General features: G+C 41.4%; 1 protein-coding gene across 2 annotated transcripts; it reads right to left on the bottom strand.

Annotated features, from left to right (window-relative positions):
- Nucleotides 1–370: 370 nt before the first annotated feature.
- Nucleotides 371–15,560, bottom strand: ssbp3b (single stranded DNA binding protein 3b). Of its 2 annotated transcripts, XM_054603501.1 has the most exons (18): nt 15,345–15,560; nt 14,605–14,677; nt 14,439–14,500; nt 14,264–14,348; nt 6,879–6,968; nt 5,622–5,696; nt 5,347–5,409; nt 5,184–5,247; nt 4,624–4,697; nt 4,323–4,387; nt 4,165–4,213; nt 3,863–3,898; nt 3,675–3,729; nt 3,521–3,585; nt 2,302–2,380; nt 2,130–2,158; nt 1,918–2,019; nt 371–1,677 (listed from the first exon to the last, which is right to left on the bottom strand). In XM_054603501.1, exons 1-18 carry the CDS (start codon nt 15,398–15,400, stop codon nt 1,648–1,650), a joined length of 1,152 nt encoding a protein of 383 aa, XP_054459476.1. In that variant the 5' UTR covers nt 15,401–15,560; the 3' UTR covers nt 371–1,647. The 2 variants fall into 2 exon arrangements, with proteins under 2 accessions (XP_054459476.1, XP_054459477.1); XM_054603502.1 differs by lacking the exon at nt 5,622–5,696.
- Nucleotides 15,561–16,526: the final 966 nt, after the last annotated feature.

The following is a 16,526-nucleotide window of genomic DNA, read 5'->3' as shown; positions in this document are numbered from 1 at the left end:
CTGCTGTTGGACAATTATACTTTAGCATTTGCATTTTCTCCACACCTGCCATAATAGTGAGCTATCCCTCTGGGTCTGTACAATATAAAACATCAATAAATGGCAATTTTTTATGCATTATTTAAATGCTTTGTCATGTCCATAGCTTCAGTAGCATATTCTAATTACTCCTAAATCTAATGTGATGTGAATCTACATTCAGGCACAATAAAAAAAAACAATCAACACATGTAGTTAAGTTATTGTAAAATTATATTAACAAGCAATCTTTCCTCAATTTGAAATAAAAAAATATCAGCAAATAAAGGCAACATAGGACAGATGTATATAATGCGTAATGTTCACAGGAAACAAAAAAAAAAAAAAAAAAAAAAAAAAAAAAAAAAAGAAATAAATAAAAATTCTCATCACATTTACAAGACTGCTGCTAAGTTTATAATGATGCCTACTAGAATCGGTTTAGAAAGCTTTGACTCACTCAATAACTGGGGCAATATATGTAGTCAAAGATTGTATCAAAATATAAAAAAAATGTATGGGGCTGGCAAGAAGGGGCAGGGGGCGAGGGGACGACCAAAGATACAGGAGGGACGTGTGAACAACCAATACGTATGAGAGATTAAAAATGGGCCGCTCATTCATTGCCATTTCATCATAAATCAACCAAACTGGAGATAACACGGAAGGCTACGGCGATGGAGAGCACAGAGTGTTAAGCACAGACAGGTAAAGAGATATAACACCACATCTTAAAGCAGGTGTCCACATAGAGAAGAGCAGCACTAGGTAGTATGTTGTACACAGATTCTCAGCATTCATGCACTCACTTCTTATGCCGAAGTCTGGTTTCCCCTCGACAGCGATCCAGCTGTTTAAAAACAGCCAAGAGCGCAGAATCGCATCGCTGTCAACAATAAGAGAATGGAATTGATCAAACGGGATCAAACTGACAACGTAAGAACCATCTGAGCACTCGCATACCGTGAAAGGTCGTCACAATAAAAGCCGTAATCTTTCAAGTCTTTCCCCCTGTACGAGCCTCTTTAAATAGAAGGGTGGGCATCGGGTAGGATGGTACATTATTAATAAAAGGTGGCCACAGGGTAAAAGGCAAATTCTGAGTCCTATGTCAAACTGTGACACAGTACGCATGGCGATAAGTAAAATGACAAGACAAAGACGTTCCAAGCTCACAATGCATATGCACACTCTCCAGTGTTTTTAAGTGACAAAAGCGGAGAAATTTCCTGCACATCTTGCACCACAAAGCAATAATTAAAAAGTACAAGAGGTAAACTTCAACCATTTTTTCGCTCTAGGGTTGAGGGGAAGGGGGAGGAGGGGAGGGGGGGTCCGAGAGGGTTTTTTGGGGGCTCTGCAAAGAACATAAAACGTGTCATGTTTGCATTTCAGTAGCTGGTTTTGTCACACTTGGGGGTTATGATAAATGGGAGAAATTGTCCTTCATTTTGAGCAAAGGAGCAGTAGTCGCCAGCCATTTTTGATTTTTCTCCGATCAGCGTTCTGGCGTTAGTGTGGAACCAAAATGGCGCCCGTCCCTGATTCGGTGCTGATGTGTTTGGCCGTGTCCTAAAGTGAGTTTGGATCCTCCGGAATGATGGCAAATAATGTCGGGTAGGGGGGAGGTCACACACTCATCGTCATGGTTGGAGAGTACTGTGGAGGCACAGGTAGAAGAAGAGAGGATTAAAAACACACAAACACACACATCAACACACCTTTTCCCTACCAAGTTGTCCTTGGTCAGACGCCCAGCCAGCTCTTTCACGCTGCTACTCTAGTCAGTGATGTTAATAAGCCGTGACTGTGGCTTTTCTGTGTGGTCAACAGCGCTCTACCTCTGGCTTCATCAAAATACTATTACAGTCTTCAACACTGGAAAAAAGTGAGACTCACGTTCTCGCTCTGAAAGGAGTGGAGGAAGTTTCCACTCAGCTCCCCGTCATCCCTCGGGGTCCCGGGAGGATTGCTAATGCCACTTAAATTGTTTGGGGAATTCTGGAAACAAAGAGTTCACAACGTTTTTATTTTTTTAAATGCATAACATTTCACTTTATTCATATTAAAGCTCTAAATGCTAAACTTCTCTACATGGTTACAATATTTACCTTGTTCATTCCATCCAAATCACCAGAGCCTAAGAATGAAACAATATGAAAAACAATGTTTGTATTCTATGACCATAAGAACGGAGACAAACTATACTCTCAAATCATTGAATGCACCGACAACACTTCTGTGTTGTGATACTAAGTGTATTTCTGTAGTCAGCGGTGTTACCTAGTGACCCGTTCATGTGGTGTGGTTCCATCCCAGCCATGGCTCCCAGGGGTCCGTCAGAGCCGGGGCCCATAGGGAACTAGAGGGGGAAACAGGACAGCATGGACTCACAAACCACGTCTCCACAACATCCAACCAGGTTCAAAATAAAAGTGGAAGTACACAGCGCATTAACTTATTTCTGCTATTATGAACTTCAGTCCATATTTCAATTCAAAGTTCCTGAAACGGAAGCCTACAGTATTAAATAGCACTCAGATGGAACCAGTATAACAAGTGCATTTGTTTTCTCTCTGAAAAACTAGTTTATATACATTCCTGGGTGGATAGTAAAGTGTGTTAGTAAAGTGTTTTCCATGCAGGCCAGCTCGGTTTACGTGTTATCAAGGAAGTTAAAAAAACCATTTAAAAAACCCATAAAAATGAAATACTTGATATTAGGTTTTTTTGTTCAGTATTTCTCAGTTGTAGTTTATTTTTCCCTGATCAGCAGTTTGCAGGAGGCTCAGGTTGATGCGAGTATTGATCCGTCTGAAAGCTACTAGATCTAACATCCTATGTCCAACTGTGAAAAAGATCCAATACTAGATCATATATTGCATTCTGGGGATGTGAAACATTATTGAGTAAAATTAATTTCAAACTGGGTTGAGTAACTCATCATCCATAAAAGAATTTTAGTAATTTAGCTTGAAGAAGCAAAGATTCTCTGTAAGCCCTTTTGTACTTAGTAGTAGAATAGTAGTATCATTTTTAACTCAAACAAGTATTTCCACAGCAGCATGGCTGTATAGACCAGATCAATTGTCTCTATCCCCAGCAGTCATTAGACAAAGGAGCGTGTTGAGATGGTAGAGAGGTCGGGTGTTTAGTTAATGGTACCAGCTTCTCCTAACAACCAGTGGAGCTCACAACACGCTGTGTACCTCAGCCACTTAATAATTGTCCTCTGTCACCCACTTCTTTACTGAGTGACCCCCATTACATTCACAGGACTGGCCCTGATGTTATGGTGTGTTGTTAAACGAGATTGCTTGACACAGGATGGATGGTGGACTTGGTGTAAAAGGGAGGAATGTAGGTAATTAAGTAGTGAGGGGGATAGAAAAATAACTTTCTAGAAAGTGCGCTGTCTTCTAATGCATGCCAAGTGTACTAATAGTACTCCTACTACAAAATCCACACTACAGAACGAATAGAACAATAAAATAGTACTTACATTATTTCGGTTGCCGGGTCCAGTGTTGATCATGGTGTACAAATTGTCACCAGAGTTGTTTGAGTCTGGAAAAGGTGCAATCATACATATTAATTGTACTGGAAAGTTCATAAAAAGGGGAATGACTAACAGCTTAGGTCGAGGAAGCACTAACCTGCAGGGCTGGGCATGATGGGAGTTCCTGGGGGCCCCCCACCTCCAGATGCACCCTATGGAGAAAAAGTCAAAGGAGAGAAATGAAGAAAAGAAAAAACATTTACATGTTAAGACTAAAAAATTACATTTTCCTTAGGGGACATTCATATAGTATGTGTAAGGTAAGACGCCAGGATGTGTTCTCACCCCGTATGCACCAGGAGAGGGTGATGAGTAAGGCATCTGAAACCAAAAACACAAACATTACAGACCAGAAATGGGTGAGTGCAAACCCTTTCGATACCTCAAAATGTCATCATTCATCATTTGATCGTCCTAATACCATTATGGCGGTCTGTCCAACTGTCTGTGGAAACCGTGACACATAATACTACAATTACATCTCAGTCTGGAACCGTGGAGCACATTAGGCCTCTGCAGAAAATCTGTCTGCAATCTGAACCAGCCTTTTTCTGGGCGCATGTGTGTGTTTGTGCATTAGTACTCACAGAGTTGGCATTGTTGGGATTGGGCCATGGCCGACCAGTCCCTGGGCCCCTAGATGGTAAATAAACATATACATTTTAGTAAGTTAATGCATTAAGGTTAAATGACATTTGAAAAGAATATATTTACAGATATTAAAAAAAAAAAAAAAAAGGCTCACATGTTCACTCCTGGCATACCGGGGCCCATGCTGTTGTGTGGAGGCCTCATCCCGCCACCAAAGTTCTGAGAGACAAACAAAAAAATCAGAAAATTGTCTGTGAAAACTTATTTTAAACCACAGAGAGAGTATGAGAAAAAAATCCATGCAAAAATACTGATACGATTAAAATAACTTTGAATTTGGTTATTACAAAATTTACAAAAACTTACAAATGAGTTGTTCTACAAACTAGTCTGGTAAAGACTCATGACTGAGGTCATCAAGGTGATATTATTCTATGTTAAGTAGAATAGCATACCTGAGGACCGGGCCCCATAGGTCCCATGCCTCGAGGACCGCTCATTCTCTGCATTGGCCCCAAGTTAGGATGGCCTGGAGGGAAAAAGGAAATTTATATGAAGCGATAAGCCAGGAAACGATTTATTTACTGTATGTGCACTAAGTGATTAATAATACTAATAATAACAACTATTTTTATAGAACTTTTCTAGATATGATTACAAAGTGCTTCATAATATACCCAAGAATAAAACAACAAAAAGATAATAAACCACACAGAATATAGTTATAATGATAAAAACAAACAACAAAATGGTTGCAAACCAAGCGTCAAAAAACCTAATCTCCTTAGGAAGATAGCTCCAGAGCCTAGGGGCCCTGATGGCAAAAGCCCTGGTCACCCTTAGTCACCAGCCTTGAGGGACAACTAGCGAGGGTAGACTTGAGGATCTGATTTTAACCAATGCTCAGTAATATAACTGGTAATTATAAAATCCACCTGAAGGGAGTAAAGAACTAAGTTGATATGGGATCTACATTTCGTCTCGGTTTAAATGTGAAAACAGTACTGAGCCGCACCTTGTGGCCGTGTTGGGTCCATGTTGGGCAGCATGGGATGAGGACCTGGTCCTCCGCCTGGTGGCTGCCGGGGAAGAAAAATCACAAAGACTCAATTAAACTTTTAAATATAAATTATGTAATCTGCATCCATGGTGTGTGTGTTTGTGTGTAAAAGCTCTACCTGGTTGGACATCCTGATGGGGGGACCTCTTGGGCCTCCAGCGAAGCGAGGCGACATGAAGGACTACAACAGAACCAACAAAGAATCTCTCAAAAATGTAGGACTAAATAATTTCTCGAAAGCTTGTTTTTTGTGAATATTGAAAGCAGCATAAAGCATTAAGCTGAGACGGATGCCAAAGCATGAAGCATCAGCACTGAGAACCCGCGTTCCCAAATGACCACAGATAGCAAAAACAGAAAAAAAGAGAGAAAGAGGGAGAGGAGGAGTGTTACCTGACTGTGAGGTCCCATCATACTGTTAGGGGGAGGAGGCTGAGGGTGAGGAGAGCCCTGGGGACCAGGAGGACCCTGTGGCATCGCACAAAATAAAAGAGGCAAGAAGGAAGACAGAAGGGAGGAAGAGAGAAAGAGGGAGCGAGAGAACAGTGAGACAGAAGTGACAGAAGAGGGGCAGAGAGAGAAGCAGGGTTACGGCAGGGCAGTGGACAGTTGGAGTGCAAGAACCAAAGTGTGGCGCAAAAAAAACGTACCAAAAAAAAAAAAAAAAAAAAAAAAAAAAAAAAAAAAGGACAAAAATAAAATGCCCATTACCGTGTACCAAACACAGTAAACGAGAGACTGCGCAGAGAAGAGCAAGCAAATGACTGAGCCTTGAATGAGGGAAAAGAGACAGAGAGGTGGAGAAGATGTGTGCTCTTTCGCCTGTCAGTCAAGTCATCAAGAAGCCGTCTGCATGCAGCATGTCATCAGTGCTAATTTCCCCTGAATCAACAGTGTCAATTAAGCTCTATGCAATTAGCTTTATAACAACAAAACACCGGCACTGTGTCGCTAATGTTGCTGATCTGACAGAGAGTGAGGGGTCTAATTGAGCCTCCTCCAATGGTTTCTGACATGGAACGTATGAGTGTGTGTGCGTTCATGTGTCAATGTCAGAATGTCTTTCCTGATATTAACATGATCACGTAATGAGTCACGCCTTTTTTCAGCTTCCAGTACATAATAAGCTGGTGGATATCCTAGTTTTGATCTTGTTGAGGCAGAGCAGAATTGCAATTTTATGTCACGTCTTAGAGCCGGTTCCATACCGGTTGCCTGCCAAGAGTTTATCCTCATGAGTTATTGATTTACGGTAGGTGCTGCACCTTTCGATTTCTCCATTAGGGAAAATGGCCAGGCCACGCCTGCCTGTTTACAGCACTGGAGGGGCCCAGGCAGACAGAACGTCTATGATGTTTACTACAAGTTCACCGAGCACAGTGGAGCAAAACAAAAGACTAAAGCAGTATAGACACACCATATGGAGACCTACAGCTTCGTGAGATAAACAAAACCGTGACAGCATTAACAAAGCGTGAGCCTGCAGATGTGCAGCTAGAGAAATGATCAGTTCATTTGATAATTGTTCCATCCACAGGATACTAATAAATCACAATTTGGAATATTTATTAGGAAGTGATAATCAAGCGTTGGAGTCGATTTAGGAGTGTTAACAGTAACAGACAGTATCAGTGTGGTAAATTCACAAACCTGGAAAAAGCCGGGTGGCATTGGTCCTCCTGGCATGCCCTCACCAGGGGGCATCCCTCCCATCACAGGACTGGGGGCTGCTGCTGCACTCTAAAGGGAAAAAAAAAAAAAAGGAAGATACAAAATATTATCAGTACACGCATGGAACTTTAACATGCAGATGACATTTTATTGCTGGATATCTATTTTATCCCTTCATGACCGAGGTTCTTGGCACAGCTGGCCAGAGGAAGAGCACATCAGAGAAATCGATTATTCTAAGGTCCCTTTCCTAACGCAGACTATCTGCTGTTCATTCCTGCATTCGGTCATGGGAGCAGGGATCGCTATTCAGGGAAATCTGTAACGCCAATTCCCCCCCCCCCCCCAAGACCTAGTTACATTTCTGTGAAAATGCTGGTGCAGCTGGGTTGTGAATGAAAGTAAAAAAAAACAATGCAGGGACCAGCACTTTAACGGTAACATCTGTCTAGACGAAAGATGCTTTCACATGGCGAGACCAAACCAATAACAAGACTCTGCTGATGATCTATTTAAGTCCACAAGTGATGTTACAGTTAAGCATCGATTATCAATGCTTTTCCTTGTCATATACCTGAAAACAAAAAGAGACAAGGAAGCTTACCCGAGGTTCGGCTAAACAAGTTTGGCTGTCAATCTGAAAGGGTTATTGTGGTAATTTGACCAGCATTCATGACCCTTGTCCAGACTTGGGAATTAAATTTAGATAAAATTCCATATTATTTCTGTTTAAACATAATTTAACGCAATGTAAACTAATCTAAAATGAGAAAGAAACGGGTTCAACATGGAGCCTGTAGACCCGCATCACGACTGTATGAAAGCGGCGTTTAAGGGGGTAATGAGTCCTTTGTACCCGGTTGATCCAGGATCCAATGGATCAGATAAGTAGCAGTGGGATTCACTGAGTCAGTGGCTCCAAAGTGCTGCTACACAGCAGGGGCTCACTGGGCCGATATCCTGCTCAAACCGCAGCCCTAATTCGCTAATGTGCCATTTGCTTCGGTCACACGCTCCTAATTGACTCAGTTTTTCTTCCCAGTAGCCGAGGGAATCTGAGACGGGCTAATGTCTACAGGCGGTCGGGTTTAGCTTCCAAATAACAACTATAAAAAAGAGAGAAGCTCCTTCAGTCCCACGTCTTAATGCGTAGCTCAGTCTCGTTACAGTGTAGGTGTACGAAAACAAGCTATGAATATTACAACGATGGATGTATCAACACACACAAACACACACTCTGTCCAGAGCTACAGATATCACTGGTCAATAGCCAACACACTCCCTGGTATTGACTGCTCCTTCCCTAATTATATCTGCTCAGGCTGCCACTGCAGGGTCACTGTGAAATACCTCAGCAGGGAGAGAAGTGAGGCCACAGAGAGAAGTCACGTCTCATCGGGCCCCACCATCACTGGGACACGGACACAGCCTGTAAAACCAGTTTCTTTACTCAAATGTTCTGCTATAACTGCAAAGGAGAAGAAGATTTCTGGATATTTCAGTTGATCCGCATACCAATTTTTGCACTCTCATGTACTTCCTCAACCATCCTGACCAGGCAGTTACTCTCAACGACCCGGCCTATTTTTTGGTTAGTCTCAGAATTTGGATGAATGCATTTTAATCAAGATTCAAAGTTAACTCTATTTTCACTGTTTAAGATACAAAAGTCACAACGGAAACTGAAAGACCTGCAATGACTCACTAAAACTCTGTTGAGCACCCACTTAAAAAAAATAACCTAAAAATAGCTCACATACCGAGAAAACCAAGAAACTTACCACTAAAGTGTTAACAGCATGTACATGTTTGGTGACCAGGCACAACAAAATATCATAGATCACAGTTTTTACTTTTGTCACTGTGACCACACCGATTGGATTATGGACTGCTGTTTTGAAGCCTTGAGTTTGGTATATTTGAAGTTTTACCTCTTCATAGTTTTTCACTTCTCAATGAACCTTGGAAGTAGGTGAAGTTGTGACGGAAATATCCACCCTGCTTTTAATATACAGTACATTGATAGCATATATACAGTATCTCATCATCCACTGAATCATCTAACCAAGCTATTTAAAAGCATCTCCAACATCAAATTACCATTAAATATATATATTTATGTCAAACTCAGCACCAAAATTTAACTATATACTTAACAACTGTTAAAACTAGCAGTGCATGAAGAAAATATAACCAAATCATCTGCATACATAAAACACTAACTGTTTTGCAAGAATTGAACTGCCCAGACAAGTCATCCCAATGCAAGTCGAACAAGAATTACGTCAAAATCCCCTCCTGCCTGACACTATTACTGACTTGGAAGGAGTCACCCAACAATTACTCAGTCAAACCTGCATGGCCCAACAGGTTTACCAACACAAAAGGGCTCTAAAAATAAAATATTAGTCTTTTGAGAATTGTTTTTCATGAATCATGAAATCAAAAAGCAGCAAAAGCTTCTTAGAAGCACATAAAGTGCAATTATTACTACGATAACGTAATTATTTTTTACACGCTTTTAAAGTAAAATTAAAGTATCAATTGTGAGGATAACCAATCAGAACTCTATGAAACCGGTTGGGAAAGATACTAGCTGAAGCTATAGGCTCAACGGTATCACTATTTTATACGATTACATACTTCTTCATGGTTTCTGACAGGAACTAAAAGCACTGAGATTATACAGTCAGGGACAATGCGATGAGACCAGGAGTGAAACTTGTGAATCCAGTAACGATCTGGTTGTATTACAAAGAGAAAGAGGAAGAAATGATGTTGTGAGTCCCGGGGACGTAGCAGTGAACAAATTCTAAGAATATTCTAATTTAAAGAGATAATGTTTTCTAAGAATTTCCCCTTATAGTTAAAACAAGATTCTTGTAAAGATAAAAGTTATTTACAAACATCTCAGCCCCTTAAGAGAGCTCATAAGGTGAAAAGGGATTTTTAAGAGGCTTAGGAGTTACTTAAGCAGAGGAGGCAATCAAGGAAAGACAAACAGGTAGGAGAAATGTATTCTCCAAATGCTGAACGAGTTAATGAAACGCTACAGATAAGATCGTGCTGGGGTAATGTTTGTGCTCGATCTCATTAGAAATGCACTCACATCTCCCACAAACAGAATAAAGCCAGAAATGAAAGTGATCACAAAAACATATATTGGGCAACTAGAGAAATGGATCTTCGCTGGTTATTATTGATTTACATGCAACACACGCTGCTACTTATAAAGACTGGCCAGCAACAAATATCAAATAGATTAAGTACTAGAATTACCAGCATAATAAATAAACCTAAGCAAATAAATATAGGGAAAAAGTAGCAGGGGTTTATCCTCTATATTTGAATTTGTACGTTTTAAAATAATTGGGCCTATACCTAACTTTGGGTTTCAACATCTTATGTTCCAAGTACATTTCCAATCCCTCGTGACATTAACTCATCTCTAAAGATATTCATCCTCATTTGAATAGCCTCTAAATTGCCACTCCTACGGGAGATCAGTAGTAAATTCTTCAACTACAGGAAAGTGTGTTGTGTTTAACCAAAGAAAACATTTGTGATGCAACAGGAGGAAGGAGTTGCTCTGTTCATTATAGATAAAGGTTGATCTACAGCGTCGAGTTTCATAGTAGAGTGTTATATGGTCATAGAGCCAAATTGTCTGGTCCCTTTGCAGTGAAACATCAACTTGTTTTGTTCCTCTACTCTCAAGAAGCCCATTCCTGTGATGAGGCCTTCAAATAAATAATGAAGTAAAACAAAGCTGTATTTAAGGTAATGAGTCATAAAACAATGTCAACAATCTACGAAGCTTTGTAGGAGTCAGAAACCGAAAAGCAACGCACAACGTTATGTTAAATCTTTATCATGTCTCACTAAAGCCCACAGCTGTGCTTGCTGGACTGCCTCAAAACAGCCTGATGCTTTCCTTTCGAAAACGAGCCACGTCTGTCCACAGACGATCTGCTACAGGAAAGGGGCAGATGTCTCCGCCCGGCCCCGGGCTACGAGGCTCTTGTCTGGGGCCTTCCATACAACTTCCCAGGGGACCTCTTTCAAGACAGACAACCAACCCCCCCCCCCCTACATAGCATGATTCAGCGTGTACGTGTGTGTGTGTGTGTGTGTGTGTGTGTGTGTGTGTGTGTGTGTGTGTGTGTGTGTGTGTGTGTGTGTGTGTGTAGTAAAGAGCACACAAGCAACCCCAGCCAAACAAATTTCCCCTTGAATTTTTGAATCACTGAAGGAGGTTACAAAAGGCCAGAGAGGCGGCGGATGTGCTTGTGCGCTCTTTGCGAAAACAAAGACAGAGGGGGAGTGGGCAATACCGAGGGGGAGAGAGAGAGAGAGAGAGAGATAGAGATAGAGAGAAAGAAAGAGAGAGAGAGAGAGAGAGAGAGAGAGAAGGAAAAGGGAAAAGGGAGAGCATGGTGAGGATGACCGAGAGGTTGATTGAGGCAACCGTGAAAACACAGAGAGACACAAAAAGAAAGAAGAACAAATGCTAGAATTTAAAGAAGGGATGAAGTAGAATGGATTTGGGGTTTTGGGTGGTAGTGCTACAGCACAGACCACCCAAACGTCGGCTCCTGACCTAGCGTGCTCTGAACAGCCTCACTTCTTCCACTGGAACTAACGCTCAAAGAAAACCAGGCCCGATGTTTAGCTTGTAAATGTTTAACCATCAATCAACATCATAAAACCCCTCTCTGAATCCTGACTGGATTCTCTCTCTCTCTCTCTCTCTCTCTCGCTTCTCGTCTCCCTCCTCCGACCCCCCTCCTCTTTTTTATTCCCTCAGCTCCTCCACGGTGGTGGATGCTGGGCATATGCCACGGTGCCACTCCCCTTTTTTTCCAATCTGCCCCTCAGCTCCGTGACAGCCATCAATCAGCCGCTGACGCCATGGCGACGGGGCCCCTCGGGGAGCGTCCGTCAGGGCCCAGTGTGAATACGCCAAGGTTTTTTTTTTTTTTTTTTTATACGAGCCCTGCCGGCTAGCAGAGCAGCACTCACCTCCCCCACACCTAGACAAAAGGCACAGGGTCCAAGGACCAGTACTGTCCACACACTATACACACACTTGTCTGACCCCCCCAACATCCACAAATGAACACAAGGAGAACGAACGTCAGAGCAAAGGGCAGCCACAAGATGTCGGGGAGAGCCAACCGCACAGCAAACTCCCAAAGCTCGCTGCCACAGCAGCACACTGCCCAGACTGACGATTCACTGCTCCCTCATTTGCTTAATGCTTTCCATGTTATGAAAATTGTCTTCGTCAAACCGCAAGCTGCAATCTGACATCTTATTATGTGCCGTTGAATCTTTCAAAACCGGTCCTGAGGATGTGTCTTTAGTACGATACAGGGGGAACTACAAAATAATGTAAGAAATATTAGTTGTCTTTCATATTATTATACATCAATTGTCATAAATCGGATGCAGAGTTCTGAAATCTGTGACACTTTTTCAAAATACAAAAAAAAATAAATCCAACCCAACCAAACAATCAAAATCAATTAAAGATATTGCAATCAAATACTATGAACATGCTTTGTGAATTAAGGCTGGTTTTCAAACTGCACTCCTTTGTCTGTATGTGTTAATAAGGAATGTGGTTATTGAAAAGGGCAGAGCCACGCTCTAGCCTCGCTCCTGCTCCCAGGTCACCTGCCAGATCAGGAGGCCTGTTACCCTGACAACCCTATCTGCCAAGAGCAGGACCAACATCTCCGTTTTAACCCCTTCCTGTCTTCATACATCACCAACCTCACTACAAACTGGGCTGTGTATCCTGAGAGGACTGCTTAACCCCCTAATGTTTTTCCTCGGCTGTGCTGACACAGCAAAACCTGAATATATTTTTTTTATTTAATTTACGTCAGCAACATGATGAGACACAAGGATGGGAACAGCAGCAGCCACTGACCAGCATTCTGCACTTTCTCTGATTCTCATGAGGCTTTTTTTTTTTTTTTTTAAATGCTGACTCAAAGCTGGAAACAATGCAGCACTTTCTGTAAAATGTCATCATTATCAAGATGCAAAACATCTACACCACGCAAATATAGAAGTGCTATCATGAGCGGAGCAATGTGCTACCGAATGATGTACGTGTCCTGAGTAATGTTTGATAGATTTTGGATTCTGGTTCTTTAGTTGAATTAGTTGTTTTTATTTCCACTACAGATAATATGTTGCATTATGTACTTAAAGCTACCACACATCAGAGCAGCAAACAAGCTGTTCCAGGATTCAGTGATGATCTACCTGGTATGACAAACAGGAATCATGCTGTACACTGAAAAATCCCTTTTCTCTCATGAATTATAATAGCCATTGCTGGCTGAACACCAATAACTGAATTGTCATGGTGCCAAAAACACAAACTGTACAGCCTACAATTTTGCCCACTGCCACCGACTCTTATCACACCATACTTAACCGTCTTTACTAGTAATGTTAAATGCAGTCTTGTGTTCACAGCGTGAAAAAGGGCGAGAGGAGCCCATTTAAAACACCGTTAACTACCATTTGAACGTTAACACCACCCTGAACATAAGTTAGTCCTTTTAGATGGCAATGTTATATATATTTTGGGGAGCCCTGATAGACGTCCTAGTAGCTTATTCTCAGATAAAGGAAAATAGGAAAATGCTTTAAATGATTTTCCAGGACAACACAAGATTTTCCATGACATTTGTCAGCTGCTTTCCATGTTTTCCACGGCCCTTGGGAACCGTGTGTGTCTATAAAGTTGTGCAGAAAACACACAGCAGTTTCTTTTTGGTCTTGACAGCAGAGGCTTGGATAGGGGGGGGGGAGCGCTCGACAGGTCTTACTCAGGACATGCTGATACAAGCATAATTTTCCCAGAAGCCTATAAAGCTCGCTGTTGGACGCATCACTCGACCCACCGACAGGGCAAGATGACCGATCGTAAATTCAGGGGAAGAAAAAAGGTGCTGTCCAAAATTGCATTAGGTAGTTAAATACAGCTACGAAGGGGCCAGACAAAATGACGTACAACTCTAAAATAAAAAAGCAGAAATCAGACACGACTTTTGGGTGAACCACGATCAAGCTTCAAGCTAAAAGGAATCACAATAACCTGAAGCTGTATCACTCTTGAAGGGGAACGTGGGAGATTTTGTCAGGACTTGAGTGTTGACAAAGAGAGATTGTGAGCACTTTGCTCTGATAGCTCCCAACGAGAAAGATCTGACTCATTTCAAAACCCAGGTCGCGGGGCACATTACTCACACCACTTCTTAGCCTTGAGAGCAGACTTGTTGTCTTCTTTAACAGAAGACAAGAGCGATGTGTGCAACAGTTCACACGTAAGAACTACTCACGTAATCGTGGAAGGCCTTTGCTTCGCTGGAGTGGTCACATGTCTCTCTCCTCTCTGGTGCGGCACAATACAAGTCCCAGAATACACTGTGGACAAGACAGGTCATGAAGCAAAACAAAACCACACAAACAACCCATGGACATGTCAACAGAGGGACGGGAATATTAAACACTTACCACCACCAGGAATGTAGGAATCCAGGGGGTTCTCCGAGTGTTATGTTTTTCTCCCATCGGATCTAGTACAAGGAGGATTTCAATAAACAATTACATAAATGTGCTTAAATATAATAAAATAGAAAATGATAGTAGAGTTGAACTTTCAACCCAAAATTGCACATACCTCTGATAAAAAGGTCTGTGCAGACTTCTGTGCTCCTATGTGCAACAAATACTCATAGACGTACAAAGCCAACCTGTGTGAGAGAAAAAAAAAAAACAACTCATTTCACAAATATCACCAAAAATAAACGTCAAAAGCAGCAGATTGAATCCTCTTCCACGGCCACACTGAGTGACTAGAGTCGGGCACAGGCCCTCTGAACAATGGCTGCCAAATAGCCTATGCCAAGAATGAAATGGGGACTGTGCAACCCATAGCAGAGACCTGGGGACGAATCACTACAAAGAGAAGATTAAAAGAAAAGGCAGTGTCATTAAACATAGTGTTGTGAAAGGTATTAAAAAAAAAAAACAACAACAACAAAAAAACAAAAACACATATGCATTAGCTAAAAGGTTCAGTATCCCAGTGGCACAGATGGGAATAAGACGGAGCCTATGAAAAGCGCAACAGAGAAAACAATGCACTGTGTCGCAAGGCGATGTTATTGTTGTTCTCCTCTCCGCGCTCGCCACTGAAAATGACGAAACACAAACAGTAAAAGGTGTGTAAAAAAAAATAATATATATATATATTAAAAAAACACGGCTCCGGGGAGGAATGGCGAGCAGACGAGGCGGTTCATTCAATCCAAGCCTCGGTAAGGAGGAAATCGCTTCTCCTGTTCGCCCCGTCCAGCGAACAACAGAAGCGAACTTACGCGGCACAGAATACACATTAATGGAGGTTTCTGGGCTTACTTTTCTCGCGCCTGGCCGTCCGACGGCACCGGTGTGCCTTTGCCTTTGGGGAACATTGTTGTGTGTGGGAGGACGACCGCCTTCTCTTTCCTTTTTTTCCGCTATTTCATCTGTCAGATCATCGCGGCCGCGACCCTCTCACACTCCAACCGCACTCCTGCTCAGCGCGACGCCTCAACCGAGCCTGCTCCGTGGAGGGGAAGGGGCGGGGCTAAGTGTGAGTGACGCAGACGGCAGCCAATGAGAGCGCGGCTGGGCTTTAAGGTCTGCCTCGACGTGCTTTCGATTTGCTGTTTTGACGGCGATGTCGAGCTTGACAGTTTATGATGTTTAATTATTATTTAATAGTTCCATTGTTGGAGCCATTAATTGAGCTATTATGGTTATAAAGCAAATATTTCTACAATAAAATAAATTGTTAATAGGAGAGTGTACAGTACCAGTCAAAAGTTTTGGACACATCTTCTCATTCAACTACTTTGAAGAATCTGAAATATAAAACATATTCTGGTTTGTTGAGTATTTGTTTGTTTACCACATAATTCCATATGTGTTCCTTCATAGTTTGGATGTCATTAAAAAAAAAAATGAATGAGAAGGTGTGTCCAAACTTTTGACTGGTACTGTATGTAGAACTATAATATCATGTATAATTAAATTGTCTTTGTCTAAAAATGTGTATGCAATTCCCTTATTATGTGACTGAAACTTTTTATTTTTAAATATATATACAGTACCAGTCAAAAGTTTGGACACACCTTCTCATTCAATGGTTTTTCTTTATTTTATTTTTATTTTTTTCTACATTGTAGATTAATATTGAAGACATCCAAACTATGAAGGAACACATATGGAATTATGTGGTAAACAAACAAATGCTCAACAAACCAGAATATGTTTTATATTTTAGATTCTTCAAAGTAGTTAAATGAGAAAGTGTGTCCAAACTTTTGACTGGTACTGTATATAATATAAGAAATATAATAATATATTATAATTTAAATCATTCTAATATATCATCTCCAAATTCTGGAGCCATGAGAAGGTTTTCTGTTATTCTTTATAAGAGCTGATATAAGGGTGAAAGGCCGAGTTCAGATTTCGTTTGACCCTTCAAAGTAATTAGTTATCCAACAGTATTAATTACATAAGATACATTCAGTCAAAAAGGGCCGTACATTT

Source organism: Anoplopoma fimbria, chromosome 8, assembly GCF_027596085.1.
Source record: "Anoplopoma fimbria isolate UVic2021 breed Golden Eagle Sablefish chromosome 8, Afim_UVic_2022, whole genome shotgun sequence".
NCBI lineage: Eukaryota > Metazoa > Chordata > Actinopteri > Perciformes > Anoplopomatidae > Anoplopoma > Anoplopoma fimbria.
Note: the sequence above shows the minus strand (reverse complement) of the source record. Positions and strands in the feature narration are given on the sequence as shown.